Source organism: Amphibalanus amphitrite, unplaced genomic scaffold (genome assembly GCF_019059575.1).
Source record: "Amphibalanus amphitrite isolate SeventyFive unplaced genomic scaffold, NRLGWU_Aamphi_draft 001338F_arrow, whole genome shotgun sequence".
In the NCBI taxonomy this organism is placed as follows: Eukaryota; Metazoa; Arthropoda; class Thecostraca; order Balanomorpha; family Balanidae; genus Amphibalanus; species Amphibalanus amphitrite.
The window spans coordinates 64,975-88,761 of NW_024882831.1; the positions used below are offsets into that span (position 1 = coordinate 64,975).

The 23,787-nt window shown below is 51.6% G+C and overlaps 2 protein-coding genes across 6 annotated transcripts in view; one reads left to right on the top strand and one right to left on the bottom strand.

The window, feature by feature from the left end:
* The first annotated feature begins 137 nt into the window (after positions 1 to 137).
* LOC122372271 (aminomethyltransferase, mitochondrial-like) lies at positions 138 to 12,614 on the top strand. Of its 5 annotated transcripts, none has more exons than XM_043349253.1 (11): positions 138 to 161; positions 2,152 to 2,390; positions 2,650 to 2,889; positions 3,067 to 5,323; positions 8,682 to 8,761; positions 8,941 to 9,809; positions 10,043 to 10,099; positions 10,286 to 10,626; positions 10,918 to 10,995; positions 11,324 to 11,380; positions 11,682 to 12,614. In XM_043349253.1, the coding sequence occupies exons 2-4, from the start codon at positions 2,157 to 2,159 to the stop codon at positions 3,784 to 3,786; spliced, it is 1,194 nt and encodes a 397-aa protein (XP_043205188.1). In that variant the 5' UTR covers positions 138 to 161; positions 2,152 to 2,156; the 3' UTR covers positions 3,787 to 5,323; positions 8,682 to 8,761; positions 8,941 to 9,809; positions 10,043 to 10,099; positions 10,286 to 10,626; positions 10,918 to 10,995; positions 11,324 to 11,380; positions 11,682 to 12,614. The 5 variants fall into 5 exon arrangements, with proteins under 5 accessions (XP_043205188.1, XP_043205186.1, XP_043205187.1 ...); XM_043349251.1 differs by having other exon boundaries at positions 146 to 196; XM_043349252.1 differs by lacking the exon at positions 138 to 161 and adding an exon at positions 165 to 216.
* A 200-nt stretch (positions 12,615 to 12,814) lies between these two features.
* Positions 12,815 to 23,787, bottom strand: part of LOC122372270 — a 34,818-nt gene continuing 23,845 nt past the window's right edge. The window contains exons 16-21 of the mRNA XM_043349249.1: positions 17,458 to 17,587; positions 16,986 to 17,152; positions 15,679 to 15,817; positions 14,876 to 15,034; positions 14,407 to 14,577; positions 12,815 to 14,135 (exon numbers count right to left, since the gene is read on the bottom strand). Of these exons, the coding sequence (XP_043205184.1) occupies positions 13,916 to 14,135; positions 14,407 to 14,577; positions 14,876 to 15,034; positions 15,679 to 15,817; positions 16,986 to 17,152; positions 17,458 to 17,587 (986 nt within the window). The 3' untranslated portion in view covers positions 12,815 to 13,915. The remainder of the gene's footprint in view (positions 14,136 to 14,406; positions 14,578 to 14,875; positions 15,035 to 15,678; positions 15,818 to 16,985; positions 17,153 to 17,457; positions 17,588 to 23,787) is intronic.

Below are 23,787 nucleotides of genomic sequence, written 5' to 3' on the forward strand. Positions count from 1 at the left end.
TGCCGCAACTTATTCAAAATAGTTCTGTTCAATTCCGAGCAAACTAGTGTTGTTGCAGTATACCTCAAGTTGCTTGGAAATACATATTTGTAACATACCCAGTGAGCTTTTTGAACAGGCTGGCAAATTTGTGCATTTTGGCTTCGATCAAGATTCTTACAGATTGCGATTCTTTACATTCTTACAGATTCTTACAGTCAATATATCACCCTTACAGTTTCGTTTGCATTTTGGTTTCTTTTGTGTTGCTTTTGGGGGTTTCCTTCAGTGCGCTTCTTCCTGGGATTTCTCAACTTACAACAGGCCTCTGCAGGAACCGGTTTACATAGCATATTTGACGAGGCTCTAGCTCGTTAATTTGGCGATAATTTCGATGCAGTGGTCTTCAGATATTTAGAGGGGATCATTTTGTAAATTGTTCAGCACCATTGGCATCTTTTGCAACATCATGTACGGAGATATAAGCTTGCAACAAACCCTATGTAAATGCAGGGAGGGTGTTTTTGGTCAAATTACTACAGAATAAGAAAAGAAATTGAATTTTTAAGTGAACTTAAGAATTCACAGCTCTCAAACTTATCTGAAGGTGCAGCGTTTAGGCCCTTTTTCACATTAGTTGGAATTGAATGTAAATTGCAATTTTCTCTCTCAAAGTAATAAAAATCAGTTTAAGTCAGCCTGACATCCCAGGAAGATGCCAGATTGTGACGACAGATATAGGTATAGACCAAAACAAGCCTAACCTGACCTGACCTTACCTTACCTACAGAATAAAGCAAATTGAAATCAGCATGACCTAGCCGCTGTCCTCAAAACGAATTCACTTATGACACACCAACCTACAAACCTACCAACCTAAAACCCAGAGCTGGGCGCGTTCCTCGATTTTCGGTAGTGCGTTAGCGTTCCTGCGTTCCTCCGGCCGCGGTTAGTGCGTTCCTGGAATAGCGTTCCTCAAATTTTTTGGCTCGGTGCGTTAGCGTTCCTGCGTTCCTGCGTTCCTCCCTCAAAAATACCACCGAACCACGCGGCGCGGGCCCAACCAAACACGGGGCGAATCGATCACAGAATACCCAGAATGGCGACGTGGGGCAGAAAAGCAACTCGACATCTCTTTTCCGAATCGAATATCTGAAATACGTTTTACCAATATCATCCGTAGGGTTTTCAACAAAAATACGACCTGCTTAAAATTAATAGTTAAGTTAAAAGATGTATCTTAGTAAAAGTTATCATATTCACTTTACACATTTAATGCCTGAAACTGAATCGAATAGTAAACATCACCACCAAAAATATTTACACATTTAATGCCTGAAACCGAATCGAATAGTAAACATCACCACTAAATCTAAGCAAGCCTTCCTCGATTCGACCGACAAGTGGCGCATCTACCGGCAAACACACGTACTCGAGATTCAAACATTTGACACAGAGTTCATTGGCAGCAATATAATTTTCGGGTGGTTCCGCAAGAACGCAGGAACGCTTCAAAATTTTGGGTGGTGCGTTCCTCTTACTTGCGTTCCTTTGAAAAACGTTGCGTTCCTGCGTTCTTGCGTTCCTAAAAAGGGTGGTGCGTACGTACGGAAGAACGCAGGAACGCACTAAAGGAACGCACTTGCCCAGCTCTGGTAAACATCACCACTAAAAATATTTACACATTTAATGCCTGAAACCGAATCGAATAGTAAACATCACCACTAAATCTAAGCAAGCCTTCCTCGATTCGACCGACAAGTGGCGCATCTACCGGCAAACACACGTACTCGAGATTCAAACATTTGACACAGAGTTCATTGGCAGCAATATAATTTTCGGGTGGTTCCGCAAGAACGCAGGAACGCTTCAAAATTTCGGGTGGTGCGTTCCTCTTACTTGCGTTCCTTTGAAAAACGTTGCGTTCCTGCGTTCTTGCGTTCCTAAAAAGGGCGGTGCGTACGTACGGAAGAACGCAGGAACGCACTAAAGGAACGCACTTGCCCAGCTCTGCTAAAACCTACCCTACAAGCCTACAAACCTGCAAGCCTACAACCTACGATATCTGGCATCTTCCTGGGACGCCAGGCTTACTTATACCTGAAACCCTACCAGACCTGGACTGCCTACATTTCTCCTCTCTGACAGTGCTGGTAAATCATTCTGTTTCAGGCATCATGTTGTCACTTCTGGGAAGGACTGTTACTTATGCAGTTCCTCGTAACTTTGGGACTGCTCTCAGACAGGCACACCACACTCCCCTCTATGACTTTCATGTGGCAAATGGAGGCAAGATGGTGGACTTTGCTGGCTACTCACTGCCTGTGATGTATGGCAAAGAGGGAATTATTCAGAGCCATATGCACACTCGCACCAAGAGCAGCATGTTTGATGTGTCTCACATGCTTCAGGTATGACTTGCTCAATTATTGTTCTTTGAATCATTGTGAAATTGACATACAGTATGATGCTATAGAATATTAAACAAAAGTTAAATACAGGAGTATCAAACTGAAAAATGCTGTGCTGGTTTACTAATGTATCCCAGTAGTTATTGATAGTCATCTGCCTCTTTAGTGTCTCCAAGTCTGTGACACATGTCCGCAACTCCTCGGTGGCCGCACCGCATGCCCGTCACGCCTCTGACACGCCCGTTACGCCCTCCTGCAGGTACACATCCACGGCGCGGACGCCGCGCCGATGCTGGAGTCGCTGGTGGTGGCCGACGTGGCCGGCCTGCAGCCGGGCACGGGCACGCTCAGCCTGTTTACCACGGAGGCGGGCGGTATCGCGGACGATCTGATCGTGTCGCGCACCGCCGAGGGGCCGCTCTACGTGGTCTCCAACGCCGGCTGCCGCGACAAGGACCTGACGCTGATGGAGAGCCGCGCCGCCGAGTGGCGCGCCAAGGTCCGTGCCGGCGGGAAAAAATGGGGAGACTTCTTTAGAGCCTGATTATAGCGTAACTGTAACTGAAAATTTACTGCTATGTGTACTTTAAATGGCTACGGACTTCTTAAATTAGCTAAAAGGGTCAAACTGATCCAGCCATGTTCTGAACCGCTGACCGCTGTTCTCGCGCCTCAGGGCCGGGACGTGTCGGTGGAGGTGCTGGAGCGCGGTCTGCTGGCCGTCCAGGGGCCGGCCACGGCGCGCCTGCTGCAGCCGCTGACGCCGCTGGACCTCAGTGGGCTCACGTTCATGCGGACGGCCGCGGCGGAGGTGTGCGGGCTGGCCTGCCGCGTCACGCGCTGCGGCTACACGGGCGAGGACGGCGTGGAGATCTCCGTGGCCGCCGCGGAGGCCACTCAGCTGGCCGAGCGGCTGATGGAGGCCGGCGGGGACGAGCTGCACCTGGCCGGGCTCGGCGCGCGCGACTCGCTCCGACTCGAGGCCGGCCTGTGTCTCTACGGTAACGACATCGACGAGACCACCACGCCCATCGAGGCGGCGCTGGCGTGGACCATCGCTAAGCGGCGGCGCGCCGCGCGCGACTTCCCCGGCGCCGAGACGATCCTGGCGCAGCTGCGCGACAAGCCGGCGCGCCGCCGAGTGGGTCTGGTGTCGGAGGGTGCTCCGGCCCGCGCCGGGGTGCGGATCGTGACACCGGACGGCGAGCCGGTGGGCTCCGTCACCAGCGGCTGCCCGTCGCCGGCGCTCAAACATAACGTGGCCATGGGATACGTGTCGGCGGCGCACGCCAAGCTGGGCACGGAGCTGCGCCTCGAGGTACGCAAACAGCGCGTGCCGGCCAAGGTGGCCAAGATGCCGTTTGTGCCGGCCCGCTACTACATGGGCGCTGCCTAGATGGAGCGATGGGCTTCGTGGCTAGAGGGGCTGTGCAACTATAGGGATTGTGTGCATGGGACTTATCTTCATATCAGGGATCTAGTGCAACTAATATGGGCTCTAGCTGTAGTTATAAATGCTGAAATATTCGCTAGCGGGTTAGCTTAACTAGACTTCGAAGCCGATTTCTCAGGGTGTAGGCAAAGGGAATGCCCATCAATGCATTGAGACTGCTGCGACATGAATGGGTGCGCCCTCAAAAGCATTATGCAAGCGCAATTTTGTCCGTTCAAAAAAAAAAAAAATGGAGACCAGGCACGGTGTGGTTGCTGGGAACTGCTTGAGATTCGGAGAGTTCACGTCAATTTTGGCGAAGATTCAGGCTCGCGAACTGCAGTGGACTAGCTTCTTGTGATGCTTGCCCAGAGTTGGTCATGAATTTGAAACATTGTATTTTTACATAACATCTCGTGCAATATGCTGTGCTTTTGAAGTTAATGTTAAATGTGTTTAAGATATTGTTCAGGTGTTGGAGATATTATTTACCCAAACTTGTGTGCTGTGATCTCTCTAATTACTCATTTCACTTTTCGCGAAGCGAAGGTAATTATACGATATGTTTTGCATCCGCGACGAATCACTCCAAAATTTGTGTGGGGTGTTGTATTGCCGTTGTTCTGCGTTGTTGGTGTGACCCATCGAATAATGTTCTACTCTTCTACGTACACGACGAGCTTAACTTGTGCAATATGTGTTCTAACTAGTCGAGAGGCTCTCTGATGTTCGATGGAATCCTGGATTTTGTACCGTGAATTTATTCCGAATACATTTTGGAGCATTGTTCATTTCTTTGTGTGCAAATGACCCAAAATTATTGATTGTACGATCCAAGGTATGATCTTAGGTCGAAGGTACAATCGATGATGCGGCTTTTCCGTGTGTAGTCTTCTGGATAGGCAAGGTAGCTTCAAGCTTAGAATCATTGACCTTATGGTCAATGTGAATGAAATGGTATGGATTGGAATAGGAACTATGACCAGTGACCTTTATTTGTGTTGGCCTTTTTCAGTTCATTTTCAGTGTTTCTTGCTGAATTTCGTTACATCTGATCCATCGTCTGGTCTGATATTGGATTCCGGCGGGGCTGTTAGGTGGCAGGTTAGGTGGTTAGTTGTGGAAAGAAAAGCGGTTATTTTCAGGTGAAAGTGTGTCCACTCAAGATTTTGTATCGTGCACTATCACTCCCCTCCCCCCCCCCAAAAAAAACAGAATATTGAAAGTTATCAGTACTTTCGTTAGTTGTGAAAATCCACGTTTAAAAAAAAAGACTGCCGTCGACTCGAAAGCATCTGTTTTTCGTCAACCTTGTGGTCACATTTGCGTGCGTGTGTTGAGAGAAAAAAGAATGCGCGTTTCGCTGTATTATCTGTGCTATTGAGAACATCTCATTAATCATCACCTAATTTCAATTTGATTCGAATTGGCCAGGCAAGGCATTTCAATTTGTCGCCAAAGCGGAACAGGCTGTACAGCAGGGGTCAACCTGACTGAAAAGGTATGTAGTATTTACCAATTGGGGCATTCCACGATAGATCGACCAAAGCTGTGCACCCTCATATTTTATTTTTCGCTCAAAATTCGTCTAGGGGGTTGTTTTGGGCCGGAAAGCCAGCTGTGGCGATGATTTTTTTTTCGACGAACGGTTAACGAGATATAGCCTCGGGCAATTTCTGGAGGTCACGCTTCAACCCTATGTTTGGCGGCTCATAACTCAAAAACTATTGACTTTTGTATAAGGATAACTTTATGTCTTCCAACTCAAAATCAACCAAGGAAACTTTTGGCTATCTCGGATTTTCGATTTCGAAAATTTTGGTCACGTGACCTCTTGACCTATTTTTTGAAGAGTGACCTTGACACTTTCCCACCCGAAAGTTGAAATTTGGTCTGATGACGATTCAAGCCTTATCAATGGTCGTTCATATGCGACAATAAAAAAAATGGCTATCGGCCTGCATTGACCTCAGGTCAGGTCATCTTTGTGACCTGCCCATTATAAGTCAATGGCAGAAATATCAATTACCACCGAAATGCATCTGACCTGTTCAAATACTTCAGAATCATGCCGAATTAGGTTATCATTGATGACTCTCGTGCAGTTTTGCATCAGTGACCTGTCGTAAGGTCATCCGAGGTCACATGATAAACTCACGACATGCATACCTAAATATGCATTTTTTTGCGATATCTTCGGATCTATCAGAGATAGGTCGAGACGTTGGATAGGCACCGATGTGCTTGCTTATGGCATGCGTCAGGTCGCTTTGTGGTCATGTTTTGCACACAAAAACTGGTGTACGATGAAAAACTGATGCTGGTGTACGATGATGATGCGGGCGATGATGATGACGACGTCGAGATTCGCTACAAAAAGTGGGAGAGCGGTGATCGCTGCACGTTGTCAGAAATGGTGGCGAGTCGTGAAGAATGTCTTCTGAGCCTTAGCCAGCAGATATATCACCTCACCCGCCACCATTATCAGGCAAAAGCGCAGGCTTCGTACTTTGCTAAACTAAAACAGACGCTTGGGGAGGGAGAGGCCGTGGTCCATGGTGACTTCTCCGAAAACTTCTCGTTTGTTGTGCAGGATGCCGCACAGGGCTTCCACTGGGACGCGTCCCAGTGCACAGTCCACCCGTTTGTGGTGCACTGGCGGCAGGACGGCGAGCAATACCATCAAAGCTACTGCGTAATATCTGACTGCACCAAACACACCACCGTCACAGTGCACGCATTTCTACGCCGCCTGGTGCCGATGATCAAGAACCGTGTACCGGTGCTAAAAAAGATTCACCATTTTAGCGACGGCTGTGGAGGGCAGTACAAAAATAAGTTCAATTTCGCAAACGTATGCAGCCATGCTGACGACTTTCAGGTTCCCTGTGAATGGAATTTTTTCGCCACCTCCCACGGCAAAGGAGCCTGTGACGGGATCGGTGGAACCGTCAAGCGCGCAACGTACCGCGAGAGTCTACGGCGCACGGTTTCTGATAAAATTCTAACCGCCCAAAACATGTATGACTTTCTAAGCCAGCAATTTGTCAGCGCCATAGAATTCCTCTTCGTGGCTAAGGGGGAGGTAGTGAAGGCGGCTACGGAGCTCAAAGCTCGCTTCGCCAGGGCCAAAACTGTGAAGGGGACGAGACAGTACCACAGATTCTGTCCAGTTGACCTGACCACAGTCCGCGTCCACGAGCTTTCAGAAGATCGGGAGGGCAAGGAAGTCAAAGTGTCTTAGATAAGCACATACAAAGTAGACGAGCTTGGAAAGTTGCACTGTTGGATCGGACCAATGTTGTGTTGTGTTTTTGTGAATATGTTGTCGGTTTGCTGTATGCCGTGCGTGCCGATTAGGGTGTACATAGGAAAATGTTTTATGTGAGTGATTATTATTCATGCCAAATGTACGAAACTGCTGATCATCACATATCTACCTAATCTATTTTTTTTAGATTGGTACCTGTAGAAATGACCGCAACACCGAGTCATATGAGCGTGAATTGCTTAGGTACAAGTACTTACGCCAACGTGTCTATGCACCTCGAATGCCTTTACCACGCCAAAATATTGTTATTTAATCTGGCTGAAAATAAACATTTTTCACGGAATAAAAACGTTTTTCGCCAATATCTTATTATGTTTATGAAGTCAGATGTATAAAAAAGCGCCATCGTGTTTGCTTTTTCCAGTCGGATCGAATTGTATAAGTTTTTATTTCGAAAGGTCAAATATGAAATTTGACCAAAATTTGACCCTAGGTCAAGGTCACGAAATGACCTTAACATATAAGGCTGCGTATGGCATGATGCGCCTGGCCAAAGTGAACTAATTGATGTGTTTCCCAAATCCCTATACCTATTCTATCAAAAGATATAGACATAAAAGGCATATGAATGTCGTGAGTCATAATTTGACCTCGGATGACCTTTCCGCGGGTCACTGATGCAAAATTGCACCAGAGTGATCAATAATAACCTAATATGGTATGATTATGAAGTAACTGTACCAGTCCGATGCGTTTTAGTGGCCTAGCCGGTACTTTTGCCATTGACTTATAATGGGCAGGTCACAAAGATGACCTGACCTGAGGTCAATGCAGGCCGATAGCCATGTTTTTTATTGTCGCATATGAACGACCATTGATAAGGCTTGAATCGTCATCAGACCAAATTTTAACTTTCAGGTGGGAAAGTGTCAAGGTCACTCTTCAAAAAATAGGTCAAGAGGTCACGTGACCAAAATTTTCGAAAATCGAAAATCCGAGATAGCCAAAAGTTTCCTTTATTAATTTTGAGTTGGAAGACATAAAGTTATCCTTATACAAAAATCAATAGTTTCTGAGTTATGAGCCGCCAAACATAGGGTTGCTGCGTGACCTCCAGGAATTGCCCGAGGCTATATCTCGAAAACTGTAGGTCAAAAAAAATTATCCTTGCCACAGCTGGCTTTCCAGCCCATTTCTACCTTATACACCAATTTTGAGCGAAAAATAAAATATGAGGGTGTCAATTTAATTTTTTTTTGGTCGATCTATCGTGGAATGCCCCAATTTTTGATTTATTGCTTATAAGTATGTTCCAAAAGTCAATAAAGTTGTTTTTTCTGAGTTCAAGTTATATCATGTACTAGTACATACGTGGATAGGACTGCGGCTGCAGTTTCACGTGGGTAGCTTAAAAATTTGGAAGAAAAATTTGGATTTTTTTTTTAGCAGACTGTTAAGTTTTAGTAGGCTTATCTATGTGCTAAGCATTTTGTAGCTTATTTTTATTTACTGCCAAGCCTTCCCCTGTCATAAAAGTGTATTTATATAATGATTGCTCAGTCTCAGACCATTTCCCCTTATTTTTCAGATGCACAGGAATGCTGGCCCCATGTCTGGTGGTAGTGGCCATGGGGGAGGGGAGGGAGACTGGGTGTGCCCTTCAGCAAAGTAAGTAAATGCCAGTTAGTTGAACTTCAGCAGTGAATGGCTGATACAGGTTCTGAGAATTTAGTTACCTTTTAGTATGTGTTGATCATTGCTGCCCTTCATATCGATCTGTACATCTTTACTTATGGGCAATGGTCTTCTTTCATCTGAGCTGTGACAATTTGCTGTTTTCTTTTCAGGTGCAACAACCTGAACTTTGCCCGCCGGATGTCCTGTAACCGATGTGGCACCAACAAGCCCAAGGAGATGGGCATCAAAAAGAAATTTGGCATCGAGATTGGGAAGGCAGCCGCAGACAAGAGCAAAGGCCTGTTCAGTGCTGATGACTGGCAGTGTAACAAGTCAGTGTCTGCTATCCACTGTCCAGTTCTGTTCAGCTGCTTTAGATGACATTTGGTTCTAGAATGCCCATTAGTCTACCCTACCAGATGCAGCGGCTCAAACATAGGCGCGGGAGCCGGGGGGCAGTGGGGGCAGCTTGCCCCCCAGCTCTGGGGCCGTGGGGGCGGTGCCCCCACAGCTTTGAGACGGAATACCACACTTTTTTTGCAAAAGTTTTCTTTTTTTGTTGAAAAAGCCGAAGGGTGAAAAATAAGTGGCGTAAAACCGGTGAGAAAACTAGATTTGGGGGTACCCTAGGTTGATCTCTATTATGGTGTGCCCCCCCAGTCGGAAAGTAGTTCCCGCGCCCCTGGGCTCAAAGATCTATTTGTTCCTTGTCAGGCACAGATACTTTCCCACATCATATGGTATGAATGTCAGGGAGTTTTACCAGTGTTTGCCTTTTTCTGTAACATTTGCTGAGAACTGAGTGTTTGCTGTAACATTCCGGGCCCCGCCCTATGATGTCCCCTATGTCTAACCATTCTGTTTCTCTCCCCCGGCCAGGTGCGGTAACGTTAACTGGGCGCGCCGCTCCACGTGTAACGTGTGTAACGCGCCCAAGGTGGGCGAGGTCGAGGAGCGAACCGGCTTCGGCGGCGGCTACAACGAGCGCGTCGGACTCGAGTACAAGGAGCGCGTTGAGTCGGACGACGAGTACGACGAGGTGGGCGCCCAGCCACCTCTGGACTGGGATTATCCCGGCTTGCTAAAGCGATGATGACAAAATGTCTTGCATTTTTGAATGTTGATGATAGCTGGATTTAAGAATATCTTGTTTTTATTGCTGTTTGGAAAACCAGTATCCTCTTGCTTACGTGCAATCGCGTTGCCGTCATCTGGATGTTCATTTGCGGCGATTGTGTCATTGTGAACCGTAATGGTTACCGTATGTTTCAGTTTGGCCGGAGGAAGAAAAAGTTCCGAAGCAGTTCGGGTTCTGCCAGCAAAGAACCGGTAAGCTTGGCACTGGAAGCAATATGTTCGCTTCTTTCCTTCGATAGTGAACCTAATGTCCGGATACCGATGTTAACGCATCGGGGAAGGTCTTTCTGGTGAGCCTAGCAATTAGCATTCATAATTGTTCGATAAAATCAGCAGGGCTGTCACGCCTCTGTCTGACTCAGCCCCTTTCCACGTCAGGCGAAACCGGCGCCAAAGGAAGAAAAGGAGGAATCAGAAGAAGATGACGACGATGACGATGACGATGACGGCGACCTCTCCAAATACGACCTGAGCGGCTGGGGTGACGACGATGACTCCAAGACAGACTCCAAGACCGAGTCCAAGGCCGACTCGAAGACAGACTCCAAGTCGAAGGAGAGGTCCCGCCGCCGCTCCCGGTCCTCCTCGTCTTCATCTTCTTCCTCCTCGTCGTCGTCCCGGTCCGGCTCACGCTCTCGGTCCGGCTCGAGGTCACGCTCAAGGTCGAGGTCAAAGACGAGGTCACGCTCCAGCTCCAAGTCAAAGTCACGCAACGGGAGGTCAGTAAAAGCTGAGTGTGGTGTAAATCGATCAAATCAGGCAGCAGTTTGCTGCATCTAAGCCTTACAATGTAAAATAAGTAGAGAAACGTCAATCGTGCATGTGGATTGTCATTTGTCGCATTTAAAAAGTTTCTGTTAAATTTTTGGCATATCATTCACGCTCCATGAAATGTTACAGCTTCTTGCGTATGGTGTGTTTATGGTGAGCCACTGAATGATGAATGACCGTATGATCTGCAGCTGGTAACTCGTGGCCCGTGTTTTACCCACTGTGTCTGCTCCGCCCAGGTCGGGACGGCGGCGACGGTCAAGCAGCGGCTCTCGCGACTCCAGCCCGGCGGCGGGCAAGGGCCGGCGCAGGTCCAGGTAACCGGCAGACTTGTCTGCCTTCCGGTAGGTACTTCCCCGTCACACACAGTGCGACACGGCAACACACGGCCACTCACAGAGGAAGGAGAGCGACGGTCTGAGGTCGGCAGACACCCTACCACTGCTGAGAGAGGGCCGAGAGACTCGTCCCGGCGCCCCTAAAACCAAAACACTATCGTTACATCACTGGAGAGAAGAGAGCGCCCCGACACTCAGCCCACTGACGGAGCAGCGAAACCAGTCTCCGGACTCGCCGGCGGCCCTGCCCTGTGGGGCACGCCGCCGGCCGGCCGACCAGTGCCTAACGGCCGCCCTCTGCCGCCAGGTCCCGCTCCAGGTCCGGGTCGAGGTCACACGGCCGCCGCCGCCGCACCCGCTCAAGGTGAGGATTTCTCCAGACGGGTCTGCTGGGGTCCTAGCTAGTGATTGAAGGCGTTGTGAATATCACACATCGACAATGCCATCAGGTCCGCTTATCGCCATCGGAACAAGGCTGGTAGTGATGGTGGTGAAATGAATGTTAGTTGAGCACAGCTGAACCAGAACTTGGTTGAAATGATTGAAGTTCTGTATGACTTACTTTTCGTCATTTTTTTCTGTTTGCCCCAACCGGTGATGGCATTCCCGATGAAGCCGCAGTCGTATTTATCGTTGGCTGACGGGCTAACCTGGCTGTTTGACAGATCGCCTGTGGGCCGGCGGTGAGGTCGCGGCGATCTCCCGATTGGACCGCCGATACCATCGAACGTCTGCGGGCCTATCGACTGCCACCGAGCGTTTCATGCCGGCCAACACAGCCCGGCCACTGGCGCCTGACACGACACAGTAAAGTATTCCCCTACAGTCGAACGTTCTGCCGTAAAGTATGTGAGCTCAGTTCGGATTGCGAGAACAGTGGGTGTTGTGGATGCATTGGGGTAGGAAACAAAATATCAAAAGGTCGGCTTCTCTGTGGTATTTGATATTGAGACGAGCGACTTCGTTGGACTGTAAAGTCAAGTGCTAGACTAAGCTGATTTGCCGCTCATCGGTACGTTTTTTCGCTTGTTCTCTGTGTAAATGACAGGGTCTGCGGGGATGGGTTATATGGGACGCAGATCAGGGGGAAAAGCGTCCCATGTGAGTTGCAACTTCGTCGATTTGTATTCATTGACCCATTTTGGTGCCTTCCTTACCAATGTCTTCCTAATTTAGGAAACTTTTGCCCTCCCCAGCTTACCCTAGGTTCCAACCTGTCCAAAATGCTGATCTACTGAAGCCTCACATCTTTAGCATTGATGCAGTTCTTGCTGAATTGATTTTTGGCACGTCATCCTCTTGTTATTGGGTATTGTTAGTAATTTAACGTTTGCATGCTAGCATTTTCGGTAATAAAAAGAGGGCTGCCCTGACCCCCCCCCCCCCCCCCGTGTCCGGCCGTCGGCCTGTGTCGTGTGAGGTCCGCTGGTGGTCGGCGACCCGCTGTGAAAGCGAATTGCGCGCGTTTCCCAGCCATTTATCAGCGTTTCATACCAGATATTCGGTAGTTGACGTTCGCTTTCGGTTTACTGCCATCTTTGATTTCGAGTTTTTTTTATTCGTCATTCGCATTCAGGACAAATACAGTTGGAAACCATGCCAAGTCATTTAGGCAACAACTGGTTGCGGAATGGTGTTGTGGTTTAGAAGGATGCTGGACTCTTGAACGAATGCTATCGTCGACACTTTGTGCAGAGTAGAGCGATTCTAGGCGTCGACTACATATTTAGCGGTTTAGTGACGCAATGGCCCACATCTTACTTTCTAATGTGCCGCACACGCACCAAAAAACACGACAGGCATCGTCTCGACTGTATTGGTCCGAAGCTGCAATACGCAGTCATCCCGCCGTGAGTTCAGAGTTCAGACCCAGATAAGACTGGGCGACCGCGGTATACACCGAGTCGAGGGAGCGTGCCACCTCAGTATGGGCATACCAAACCAGGTCGGTATGACCGCGGAGTATGGCCGCGACTTTATAAACTTACTGGACGGATGGATAGGCACGGTAGCGACACTGAAACACATACACGCCGGGCACAGACTACATTCAGTATGAGAGAGCTCTGGTTGAAGGCCAGCTCTGCACAGAGCGAGCAGCAGCGGTGACAGCGCAGACAGGCAGTGGCGGTGCAGACAGGATACGAACAGGCGCTCATGATCACGTGCAAAGGCGATGGACAACAGTGCATACTTTCATGAGTCATGATATGAATGTCGTCCCGTTGGCTGTGGACAATAACTTGTTGCAAAATGTACGCTCTGCGCGGCTTGTGGCGCACCCTGACGCGAATTTCTCGCGTTACGTACTCATGACCGACCAGCCGTCTTACTAAAATATCTTAAATCTGTCGGCGTTACGCCACTTACTACACATGAACATGATTCCGCGTTCTCACTAATCGCGCGGCACGGCGCGGTCCCGCATCGCTTTGGTGTACACGAGATTCTCAGTGGCGTCCAGCTGGCACCCAGAGTTACCCTCCCCGGCGCGCTCCTATTGGTCTTCTTCTCTCACGAGCACAAGGCGATCATGCTGCACTTGGCCTCCTAGCTCGTCCTCACACCTCACTCCAGCGGGTCATGCGATCTGACTCGCCTCTCGTACGTGGCCCCTGCTTAATCCCAACGTGGCGCTTTAGTCCTCGACAGTTTGATGCCGACATAACACGCACGGAGAATCAGTCCCCACTCTTGGCGCTCGTCGCCGCTCAGTCGCGGTCTTGGTGCGCTCAGTCTCTTCTCTTCGCGCTCAGTTACGACTCCTGGAGCTCATTTACGACTCTTGGCGCGCTCAGTTACAACTCTCGATGCGGTCATTCTCCGCTCCTCGCGCGATCAGTTACGACTCCCGCCGCGCTCAGTCTCTCGCCGCGCTCAGTTACGACTCTTGTCGCGCTCAGTTACGACTCTTGTCGCGCTCGTCGGTCAGGTCGATGGGCTCCAGGAGGCTGTTCTGCGCGGTGTCGGTGGCGTTGGCCGCGGTGTCTTCCGGTACCACGTGGTCGGTACCGTTCCGTGTGAGGTAGGCGTACCGGCCGGGGCGGTACGAGCACGGCCGCCACGCCGTATCCAGGCCGGCATTACGGTACAGGCCGCGGCCCTGCGTCACAAAACACCTGCCGGGGAGACAGTGGGTGGGTCAGGTATGGGGGGGGGGATTTGAACTCGACAGAGAGACAGAGGGTAATTGGATAGGAAGTTCGCAAACAAGTGCGTATGCTCGCTATGACTCGTGTCGTGATGAAATTAATACGCATAGCTGAGGCTCCAGTGCGCCTTGCAAATTCGTAAACGCACTATCACACTAGCATGTCCCGTCGCCCCCTTCCCCTCCTTCTCACCCACGGTTTCCCCACTTTATCCCACCCTCTCCACCGCGCGACTCACGTTTGCATGTCCATCCTGGCGTCGTGCTGGCACTGACTGTCGGGGTCGCAGCAGTAGTCCCAGACGGCCTCTGCCACGTCCGTGAAGCAGTACCAGTAGCCGCCGGAGCGGTCGATCCGGCACGGGCCGCGCACACACGAGCGACCCGAGCTCGTCTCCAGCGCGCCGTGCCTGTCGACGGAGGAAGGGGGTCACAGTCAGCGTGGAGGAGAGGGCGGCGAGTGACTCTTGGGCTGTAGTGGTGGTTGGTGGTCACCCTTAGCGCGAACGAGGAACGGTTAGCCAGAGAGGTCCGTCTAGTCGCGCACCTCACGAGAGTAGCAAGTAGCTACATTTGAGCCTTGCACTGAAATAAACGCTCGTCCACCATGAATAAAGTTATCTCGCTAATCCGCGTTTACCCTTGCTCCTACTAACTTCACACTCGACTGCTTATTTCCCATTGCCGCCCTGTCCTTTCGGCACCCACCTGAAGTCGTACTGGTCGTTGGGCCGGTCACACTCGCGGCCGTTGCCGTGGAAGTCGTAGATCTCGAAGCTGGGCGCCGGCTCGATATCCCTCGGGGAGAGTTCGCTGACACGCAGGTCGGTGAGGTGGCAGGAGAACGCCCGGCCGCCGGGCAGCACGCTGGAAACGGGTGGGGAGGGAGACGTCAGTCACCGTACCTTGGACGATACTTGGGGGGGTGGGGGGGGGGTGCAGGAGAGCAAGGTCCCAGTCCCCAGTCGCCAGTCCAGGCAGTCGCCGGGGGCTAGGCCGACTGTTGAAAAATGCGCATGGTTTGATAAACAGTTTATGGGTACACGAAGCTAGACAATCCGCTAGGCATTAGAATGGGAGGGGCAGTGTACGAGACAGTGGGAGGGCAGACGCATATCTGGAAGAATCTTGGAGGGCCGCTGGGCAGTGCACCGCACAATGGACACAACAATGGACGGTCACTCTCGGCCGTCTAGTGTATGACACATGGCCTCTGCATGACACTGGCCTTGGTCCATGATAGGCCGATTACATTCCTAAGATACGCTGCCTGAACAAATTATTATACAACCTGCCAAGTATGACAACTTCCGTGAGAGAATAATTAAAACCATTTGGTCACTGGCACCGAATCATAGCCTCGCGGCATCAACTTCAGGGACATAAGAAATGCTGCTAGCAACCAAATACACTATGTAGCGGCAATTCCTGCCAGTCAGACAGGCTATGTATGCAGTTACATCTTCCTACATACGACCCCAGTCTACCTCCACTGCCCGTCAGTCTCTCACCCGAACGAGAACGTCTCGCAGCGGAAGGCGCGCTCGTCGCGGCACGCCTGTTCACACTCGGCCAGACTGCGGGCGGTGATGTCGCGTCGGACGGCGTTCACGTTCAGCAGAGAGTTGTCCTGAACGCGGGCCGAACAGTCTGCGGGGAGGGCCGGACCGGGGTCAGACTGGGGGAGTCTGTGTGCGATGGGCTGCTGACAAAGTGGTGTGAGTAATGTGCCAGCTTAGATGGTTAGTGGGATTCACCAGCAGTCTTATCGGGCTAGCTTAGCAGTCCAACAGACTTATCAGGTAAACGTCGTGCTTATTGATCAGCCAGACGAAGATTGTAGTTCTCGGTTAAAGTTATGTCGCTGACCGTTAGCGAATAACGGTATGGGTCGCTGACTGGTCAGCCACCACGGCGCTGTGCCGTACCCCTCCCGTAGTCACCATCCGTGACCCTCGCCTGCCCCGGGCGGGGGCGTCACGGCGTCCCTCGGTCCACGCGCAGTGTGCACGGTCGGCGCGACGTGACAATGCGTCCGTTGTGTCGCCGTCACGAGGTGTAACGTGACGAGGTCACGGCGCCGTCCTGTCACGCCGTTAGCCACCTAACCAGGCGAGCAGCCGGCAAGGACAGGCCAGGCGCGGACAAGGGACCGCGGCGACGCCCGGTGAGGACAGATTGCGAGCCGGACGGGCACAGCGGCCGTGTGTTCGGGTAATCACGGGACGGTGAGGATGGTGTCTTCACGGTTCACAAACGGTATACGGCCCTCACAAGGTGACCTGTGAGGAGCGATTCGAGTGGGCGGGGTTCGGAAGCCGTCACCCGCGGCTGGCTGGCGTGGGACGGCCGCACCCTGGCCTTGTTCATCACAGATGGCAGATTGAACTGCTGATGGGGGCGCGAGTTACTGCGCTGGAAATGGTATGCTTTGAGGACATGACAAACAAACGCCGGCCGAATAATCTTGGGAAGGCTGAGTAGGAAGCTCATGATCGCATGCGTCGGTGGCACCCGTCATTTATGGCGAATTTCCGCAGCCATCGCATGACAAAGCCAAATTGTATACGGTATAAAACGCTCGTTAGTAACGCATTGCAGATAAAGCGTGAAGCTACAGAATGCGGCTGCGTTTGTTAGTATAAGACGACTGAGGAATATACTGCAATCAGAAACCGGATTTGAATGAGCTCGCTGTTTGACAAGAATGCATTTAAAAAATCCAATGAAAACGAAAATTGTATGGGAGCCAGTGACATTCGACAGACACTGAACTCTTTCACCCCTGCATTCGGCTGTGATTTAGAAGTGCACTCACATGGATACCCGAAGTTGTGCTGGTCGAAGTAGTCGTTATCCCAGCCTGAACAGTACGAGGACGCGTCCTTTTCGTAAAAGTCCCAGCCGGAGATGGGCCGGAACTGGGCGACGGCCGCGTAGCTGTCCATGTCGGTCAGCTCGCATACCGTCTCCACCGGGTCACTCCTGAAATATGTGATAAGGGATAAGTCCCTATAAGTCCCTACATACGCTACCTCCGTATGTAACGCATGCCTTCAGAATGGCTTACAATTGCAGCTCGACATAAAATCTGCTTTTACAGTTTCCACTCCCATTTATACCTTTTTTACTACCATGTTCTTCAGTTCTCTGTTTCTAAACCATGTCCACTCTCACGGGAAAATCGAGGAATTCCAGCGCCGCATCCCCGTTCCACCCCTCCCCCACCCCCTGGCCACCCCACCCCTGCCCCTCTCACGCCCTCCCGCTGATCATCCTGCCGCTCTCACCGGAAGTTGAAGGAGACGCAGCGCCGGTCCCGGTTACACGACTCCTCACAGTCTCTCAGCTCGCGGGAGTTGATCACCTCCAGGATGTGGTTCTCCAGCCGCGTGTCCCGCCGCTGCAGCCGGTAACATCCTACGGGACAGAAAAGGTGGGGTGAGGTCGGTATGGGCGATGACATCCTACAATACGAGATGGGAATCGTGGTAAGGTTGTTTTGTTACACGCCATGCCAATTGCCACCCTACGATACACAGCTGAGGTAGCAAAATCGGAACAGTCTGTAACATATTGCAAACTACGTTGGAGGACAGGTGTCACGAGGTCGCGTATGTCGCAGGTGACTGGTGACTACCTGGATGTTTGCGGACGACGAACGCTGCATGGTGTGGCAGACCAGAAGAGGTCCTACGTAGAGAATGACGTATGCACCTGTGTAGTTACTCGTTGAATCGTAACAAGCCTTGGAGTAATTGTTCGTGCCCACCGCACAAAGAAACGCATTTTCGTCACTGATTCAGGTGAAACGTTTAGCTGTCGCAATTAATACGTCAAACATTTAAAGCTGGGGCTCCACCACAAGCACGCACCTAACCACCTGACCTTTATCCAAGGTGTCACAATCGCACGTGACCTTCCTGAGGCCTCGGATCGCCGCTAATCACCGTTCAATTGCACAATCCGCCGACATGGGGTGCGCCAAATCAGCTGTGCGTGAACGGTTCGCGGGCAGCGGCGGCGGGGGCCATGGGCTGACCTCCCTCCGGCCGACCCGGAGCCGGTCGGCCGGCAGAGCGGCACAAACGAGCCCCGCTCGGCCGTCCGCGGACAAACCGGCGCGCCGGGACAGCCGCCGGCATCGCACAACTATTCCCGGCATTTCCTTGGTGCGGTGGGGTCCCATAATCACGGTCGGTACATTTTGAATGTCAGTGGAAAGAAATGTTATGCGTATGAGCAAGCCTGCTGCAAACTTAAGAGAGGACTACACTGCTAAAAAAAAAAAAAAATACAACGCAGAGCTAATAAGCAGTTTATACTAAATTAGGGAAAGAAACCGATGGTTCAAGACTCAAGTTCACTGTTCACACATCGTAAACTTAAAAGCATCCTGTGAACCGGAAGACTGGAGACTAGACACCTGAAAATCACAATGATTTCCGCACCCTACCGACCTTTGCAGCTCCGCTGGTTCCAGGCAGTCGGTTGGTACCTACTTGACAATGTTTTAACAATTTGACGCAGTTTGAACCTTAGAAGAACACCAAACATGGGAACATTCTGCCTCGAACCCAAGGCGCTATAAGCGGCCGCATTACAGTGTGCGCGTCACCTCATAGCGATATGCGTAATGCGTTACGTTACTATTGCATAGGTACAACTTCTCACAAGCTGTAGGGAGATGTAAATGTCAAAAGCAAACGAGCCTAAGTCAATCTACCGATCGACAGCAGCTAGAGAAGCTCGAAGAGTCTCCCAAGTCGCGCCGAACGCTGCGCCGGCTGAGATTCACGTATTCGCGTACTGCGGTACAGCATACATTCAGGCGCTCACTACTAGTGCCATCTAGCGAGGGTAGTATAAGCAGCGAGGCTTCGCGCGCCGGTCCATTGGCTTTACTCATTGTGAACAACGGATCGTGACGTCTGAGAGTTACGAAAACAAGATATGCATCTTACTCCGGTGTATTAGATTTTTTTACATGCAATAAAAACGACGTGGGTTAGTGACACAAGCGATTTAGCGTAAAAAGCGCGGAATATGTGCTTCATGGCAATGGAAGTTAGGTACACTCGGTAAACAATAAAGCAATGTGTTTTGTTAGCAGCATGTAACCCTCAGGATATCAAAAACTGTCACTTTTGATTAAATACCGTTGCCGTTTGAGATGGCCAGCGCTTGACTTTGTGACCCTACGGCAGGCGGCAGCGGGGTCAGACTCGTGGGCATATCGTGCGTAACAGCTTGCACATGAACTATAGGACAGTCGGCAGATTAGCCTCGGACCACTACAGCTACGCTACAGTCTACACCTTCGGTAGTCGGCACGAGGACCGTACATATTGCGAACATAATGATCCCCCGGCAGTATGAAGGTTAGCTCGTGCATTTGTAAATACCTCCCCAATGGCAGTGATCAATCATAACCTGAAACGGCGAGGCCATTTCGGTGATGCCCATTATGTTCCCGCATTCCCGCCGCTGAGCCGGGCAGTTTATGGCCGCTGGTCAGGCAGTGAGTACGGTGGGTGACGTGGTACGATAGAGGTGACATGCCCCGGGATAGCTGCTCAGTCCGTTAGTGGTTTGGTTAGTGCGCCAATTCACGCCGGCCACTCAGCTCAGCACGGCGTCAGGTCAGGGCGGGCCAGCACGCCCCGGCGTGGGTTGGCACTTGGCAGGACCACCGCCGGACAGACAGCCGCCGTGTGCCGTCCCCCGGCTGAAGGCCAGCTAACGAGTCGCCGCCGCGCGGTGCCATGCAACAGTAGCGGCGCGCCGCGCACCCAGCAGAGGGGAACCGGCGCGCCGCCGTGGCCGGTGACCGTGGCCGCCGACTGGCCGCGCGAGCTGACCGTGCCGTTTCGGGCGGCGCGGCCTCACACTATGGCCGGAAGTTCACCTGCAATCACAGCCACACACACACGGGCGGGCCGGTGACAGGGTCGCTCAGAGGCTGGCTGGAGGCGTGGGAACTACCAACACTGGCGGCGGCGGCGGCCTGACGAGCGCAGTCATCGAATAAACACCCCTTTGACTGTCTGGGACCACTCACGCATCAACTCATCTCGTGATTTTTAGGCTTTGACCTCCACGCTCAGCCGGCCCCCCGTTAGCGATCATTAGCGGCAAATTCGGTCATCCCGGGTCTGATTATCATGGCTGTGACGCGCAATGACCGGGCGCTCCGCCCCTCCCCCGCCCCCTCGTTCGGGAGCCCCGCCGCGCGGTGCAGCGCGCGGATGTGTTGCACCAGTTGGGCGGCAGCGACATGCGGCACAAACGAGAGGGGTGGGCGGGTCGACTGGCCGGGCCGGAACTGCTCGCAGGCCGCACACACCGCCGGTCAGGGGGCACACCCCGCGGGGGGCTGCGGCCGCTCCGCGCCGCAGATTTAACAGCCTCGCCCAGAGTTGTACCGTTAGATTAGACGGTGAAATCAATTATGAGAAATCGGGCCTCGGCCATTGATAGGCGCTGAATATGTTATTCATTGCCATTATAAGCATAGCTCGCATCTAAAATTCGGCAACACTGATATTTCGCATGCGTATAAATGACTTGTTCACTAAGAAGTAAGAACAAATAACTAATGTTTTTTATGAAGATTTCGAAGTAAAAATATATACTCATAAAAGGATATCTCTAACACATGTAGGTACTAGGTAGATTGAGATTAGCTAACCAATGATGGCGATAAATTTGCATATTTTCCTACCTTACGAGCATCAAAGACAGCTCGCATAAGACAACTGTGACTAGCAACCACAAGTGTGCTAAGAATATCTTTCATCGGGTCCAATAAAGCATTCCGAAACATTTTTTGATTTGTATGCTTCTGACTTCTTGCCCGTCAATCGACACTTCATGCAAAGAACGTTGCTAAGCTCGACTCAAAACGATTCGCAGTGCTTGTTTTAGGACCACCCGCAAGCTCAGTTTTAAGCGTTTGTAGTTGGTACGCCAAAACCGAAAAACGCATCTCCCTTGAAACATGCGCTAAGCTTTTTGCACAACTTTGCTTTATTTACCTATTACGCGCCCCTGCCGCGGTGCCGCGGTGAGACTTACTTTCCCTCCAGGCGTCTCTGTCGCGGGCCGCCGCGCCGCTCCAGTCGGGTATGGCCGCCGGAGGACCACGACCGCCGTGGTAGCGCTGTTCGTACCAGGGGTCTCTCCGAGCCGAGTGGGCCTCCTCGGCCACAAACGTCACCAGCGTCGGCTTCAGCGGCTTCAGCGGCCGCGGCGGCAGCGGTTGCGGCTGGGGCAGCGGCTGGGGCAGCGGGCGCGGCTGCGGCGGCCCCGCCACCGGCCTGAAGTGACGCTCGTGCTCAAACTGGCTCTGAGAGTGCCTGCGGCGGTACTCAATGTACTCGTCCGTCAGGTAGCAGCTCTCATAAATCACCTCCGGCGGTGGACAGGTGTAGGTGTCGTAGGCCGGCACGCGCGCCTCCAGCAGGAAACTCTTCTCCAGCTTCTTGGCCGTCGGCGCCGCTTTCTCCTTCTTGGTCTCTGCTTCCCCCTCCGCGGCGGTAAGAGCAGCCGCGGCTGATAGGACGGTCAGCACCGCCAGCCGCCAGCGGAGGTTGTGTCGCCGTGCCATGGTCGCCGCAGCTGAACGGTGCGGTGTGCCGCTGGTGCGCCCCGGTGCCCCACTGCGTGCCCCCGCCGGCGGTGGCCCAGTTATAGACTCGCCCCGCCCGCGGCCCGCCCGCCGCCAGGCCGTGTAGAAGGGGACCACCAACTGACCTTGCTGAGACTCGAGGCAGTCTGCAGGACCGCCACAAGTCTGGGGAGGTGGCCGGGGAACGGCAGCGCAAAACGCTTATTCGAACAAAGGTATTAAATGTTCGAAAACGCACTGGCATGTCTTACGGCCTACGGGTAAGGCCGATGTAGGTTGAATAATTATACCAGACAAATTTATCCATCGCGTTATCTGTAAGGGTTGGAATTGAATGACAAAGGGATGAGTTTGTAGCGCAAGATAGCTCAGTAAAGGTGTCTACTATCACTCCACGGCAAGCCACGCAGCGCTGCTGCGTTTCTACTCATCGTAGTTGGTATAATCATAAGCATAATTGCCATAATTTCAAATTACGTCTTTTAGTTCCGCCAACGCATTGTTGCTGGTAATGATACACCAGAGGTCCTCGAAAGTGTGCGGCCTTCCCACGCATTGCTAAGCGCTGCAGCAATAATTCAGTGATGCGATCATCTAAATTTTGGCGCTTACATTAATGTTAAAGGGACCCTCCTACCTTAACATTAGATTTGAGTTGAGATAGCCAAAATGGGGTCCCTGGCTCACAATTACCGGTTTCGGCACTCACAACATCGAGAAATGCCTTAAATCGGAAATATTGAATTTCAAAATTGCAGCATTTTGATTCAGAGGGGCTAATGCTTAGGTATACCCCTCTGAATGTGTGACGTCAGCGCTGATATCTAACGATTTTTAAATGTTTGACTAAAACGTTTTGTAGCACGCGGTGGTATATGCTATTTGCGCGCAACATCTGCCGCAAACGCCGCACTTCTAAAATAAAGTCGCTAGAAACAGCGGAGATCCCAAAAAAGTAAACAAAAGTAAAAGTCTAATATCTTGAAAACCGGTGAATATTTTTCGGTGAAATTTGGCAGATATTCGTTTTTGCTCTTTCTGAACCAAGCGACATCACTTTCATGCCAATTCATAAACTTTTTTGAAGGTGGGAGGGTCCCTTTAAACGCCACGTTTGATGCCCATCGCCAACTGAAATATCGCAACAGCAAGTAACTGAGGGTGGCAGTAGCTGCGTAGCTTAGATGTTCGAGATCCGATATCGATTTCATTGGTCTTATTTCACGTATAATACGAACGTTGGGTTCATGAAACTTCACATCGCTATAAGGGACACGTAGCGACAACCAGCCTTGAGCCTATTCACTCCCTACGACGCACACCTAGCTACCGTCCCAAAGTCATGGGGTTTACCATAGACAGATGCCTGTCTGGTGACTGTGCCAGTGCCCCGCCATATGATTGTGCATTGTGCAGCAGCCACCAGATACGTGCCGTGTCCACCGGCCAGCGACATGGTCCACCGTTGTCCGTTAGCCACCGCCAGCCTGCCGGATGTGTCCGGCACATGACAGAGCCGGGTGCCCCTGTCCGCGCGCTCGGCCTCACGACCCGCCGAGGCAGCACGCCCGGTGAGCAGCCCAGGCACCGCGCGAGGCCGGGTGGTAGATACACGGAGAGATAGCGCGGGCACCGGCACCGTGACGTGACGCGTGACGCCGGCCCGTGACGGTCCGCACGGGGCTGCCATGGTCACCACGGACGGCATGATGTCACCAAGAGCGATTCGACAAAACGCCTCGACAGTGTAGTGTGTAGCATGATCTGACCTCTCCGACCAATAATCGCCGACAGCCACCGCAGGAAACGTCTCAGCCATTAGCCTTCGTCGTCTTCGGTGGACTCGAACTCCTGCTGCACCTTACGATCAACCATCGATATTATTGGAATACTACAGACCAGCACCCGAAACCAGTGGTGCGTCCGCGACTGGCTGGTCCCAGTGTCAGTGAATGACTAATTATTACCGACTGGCGACTGGCTTGTGCTT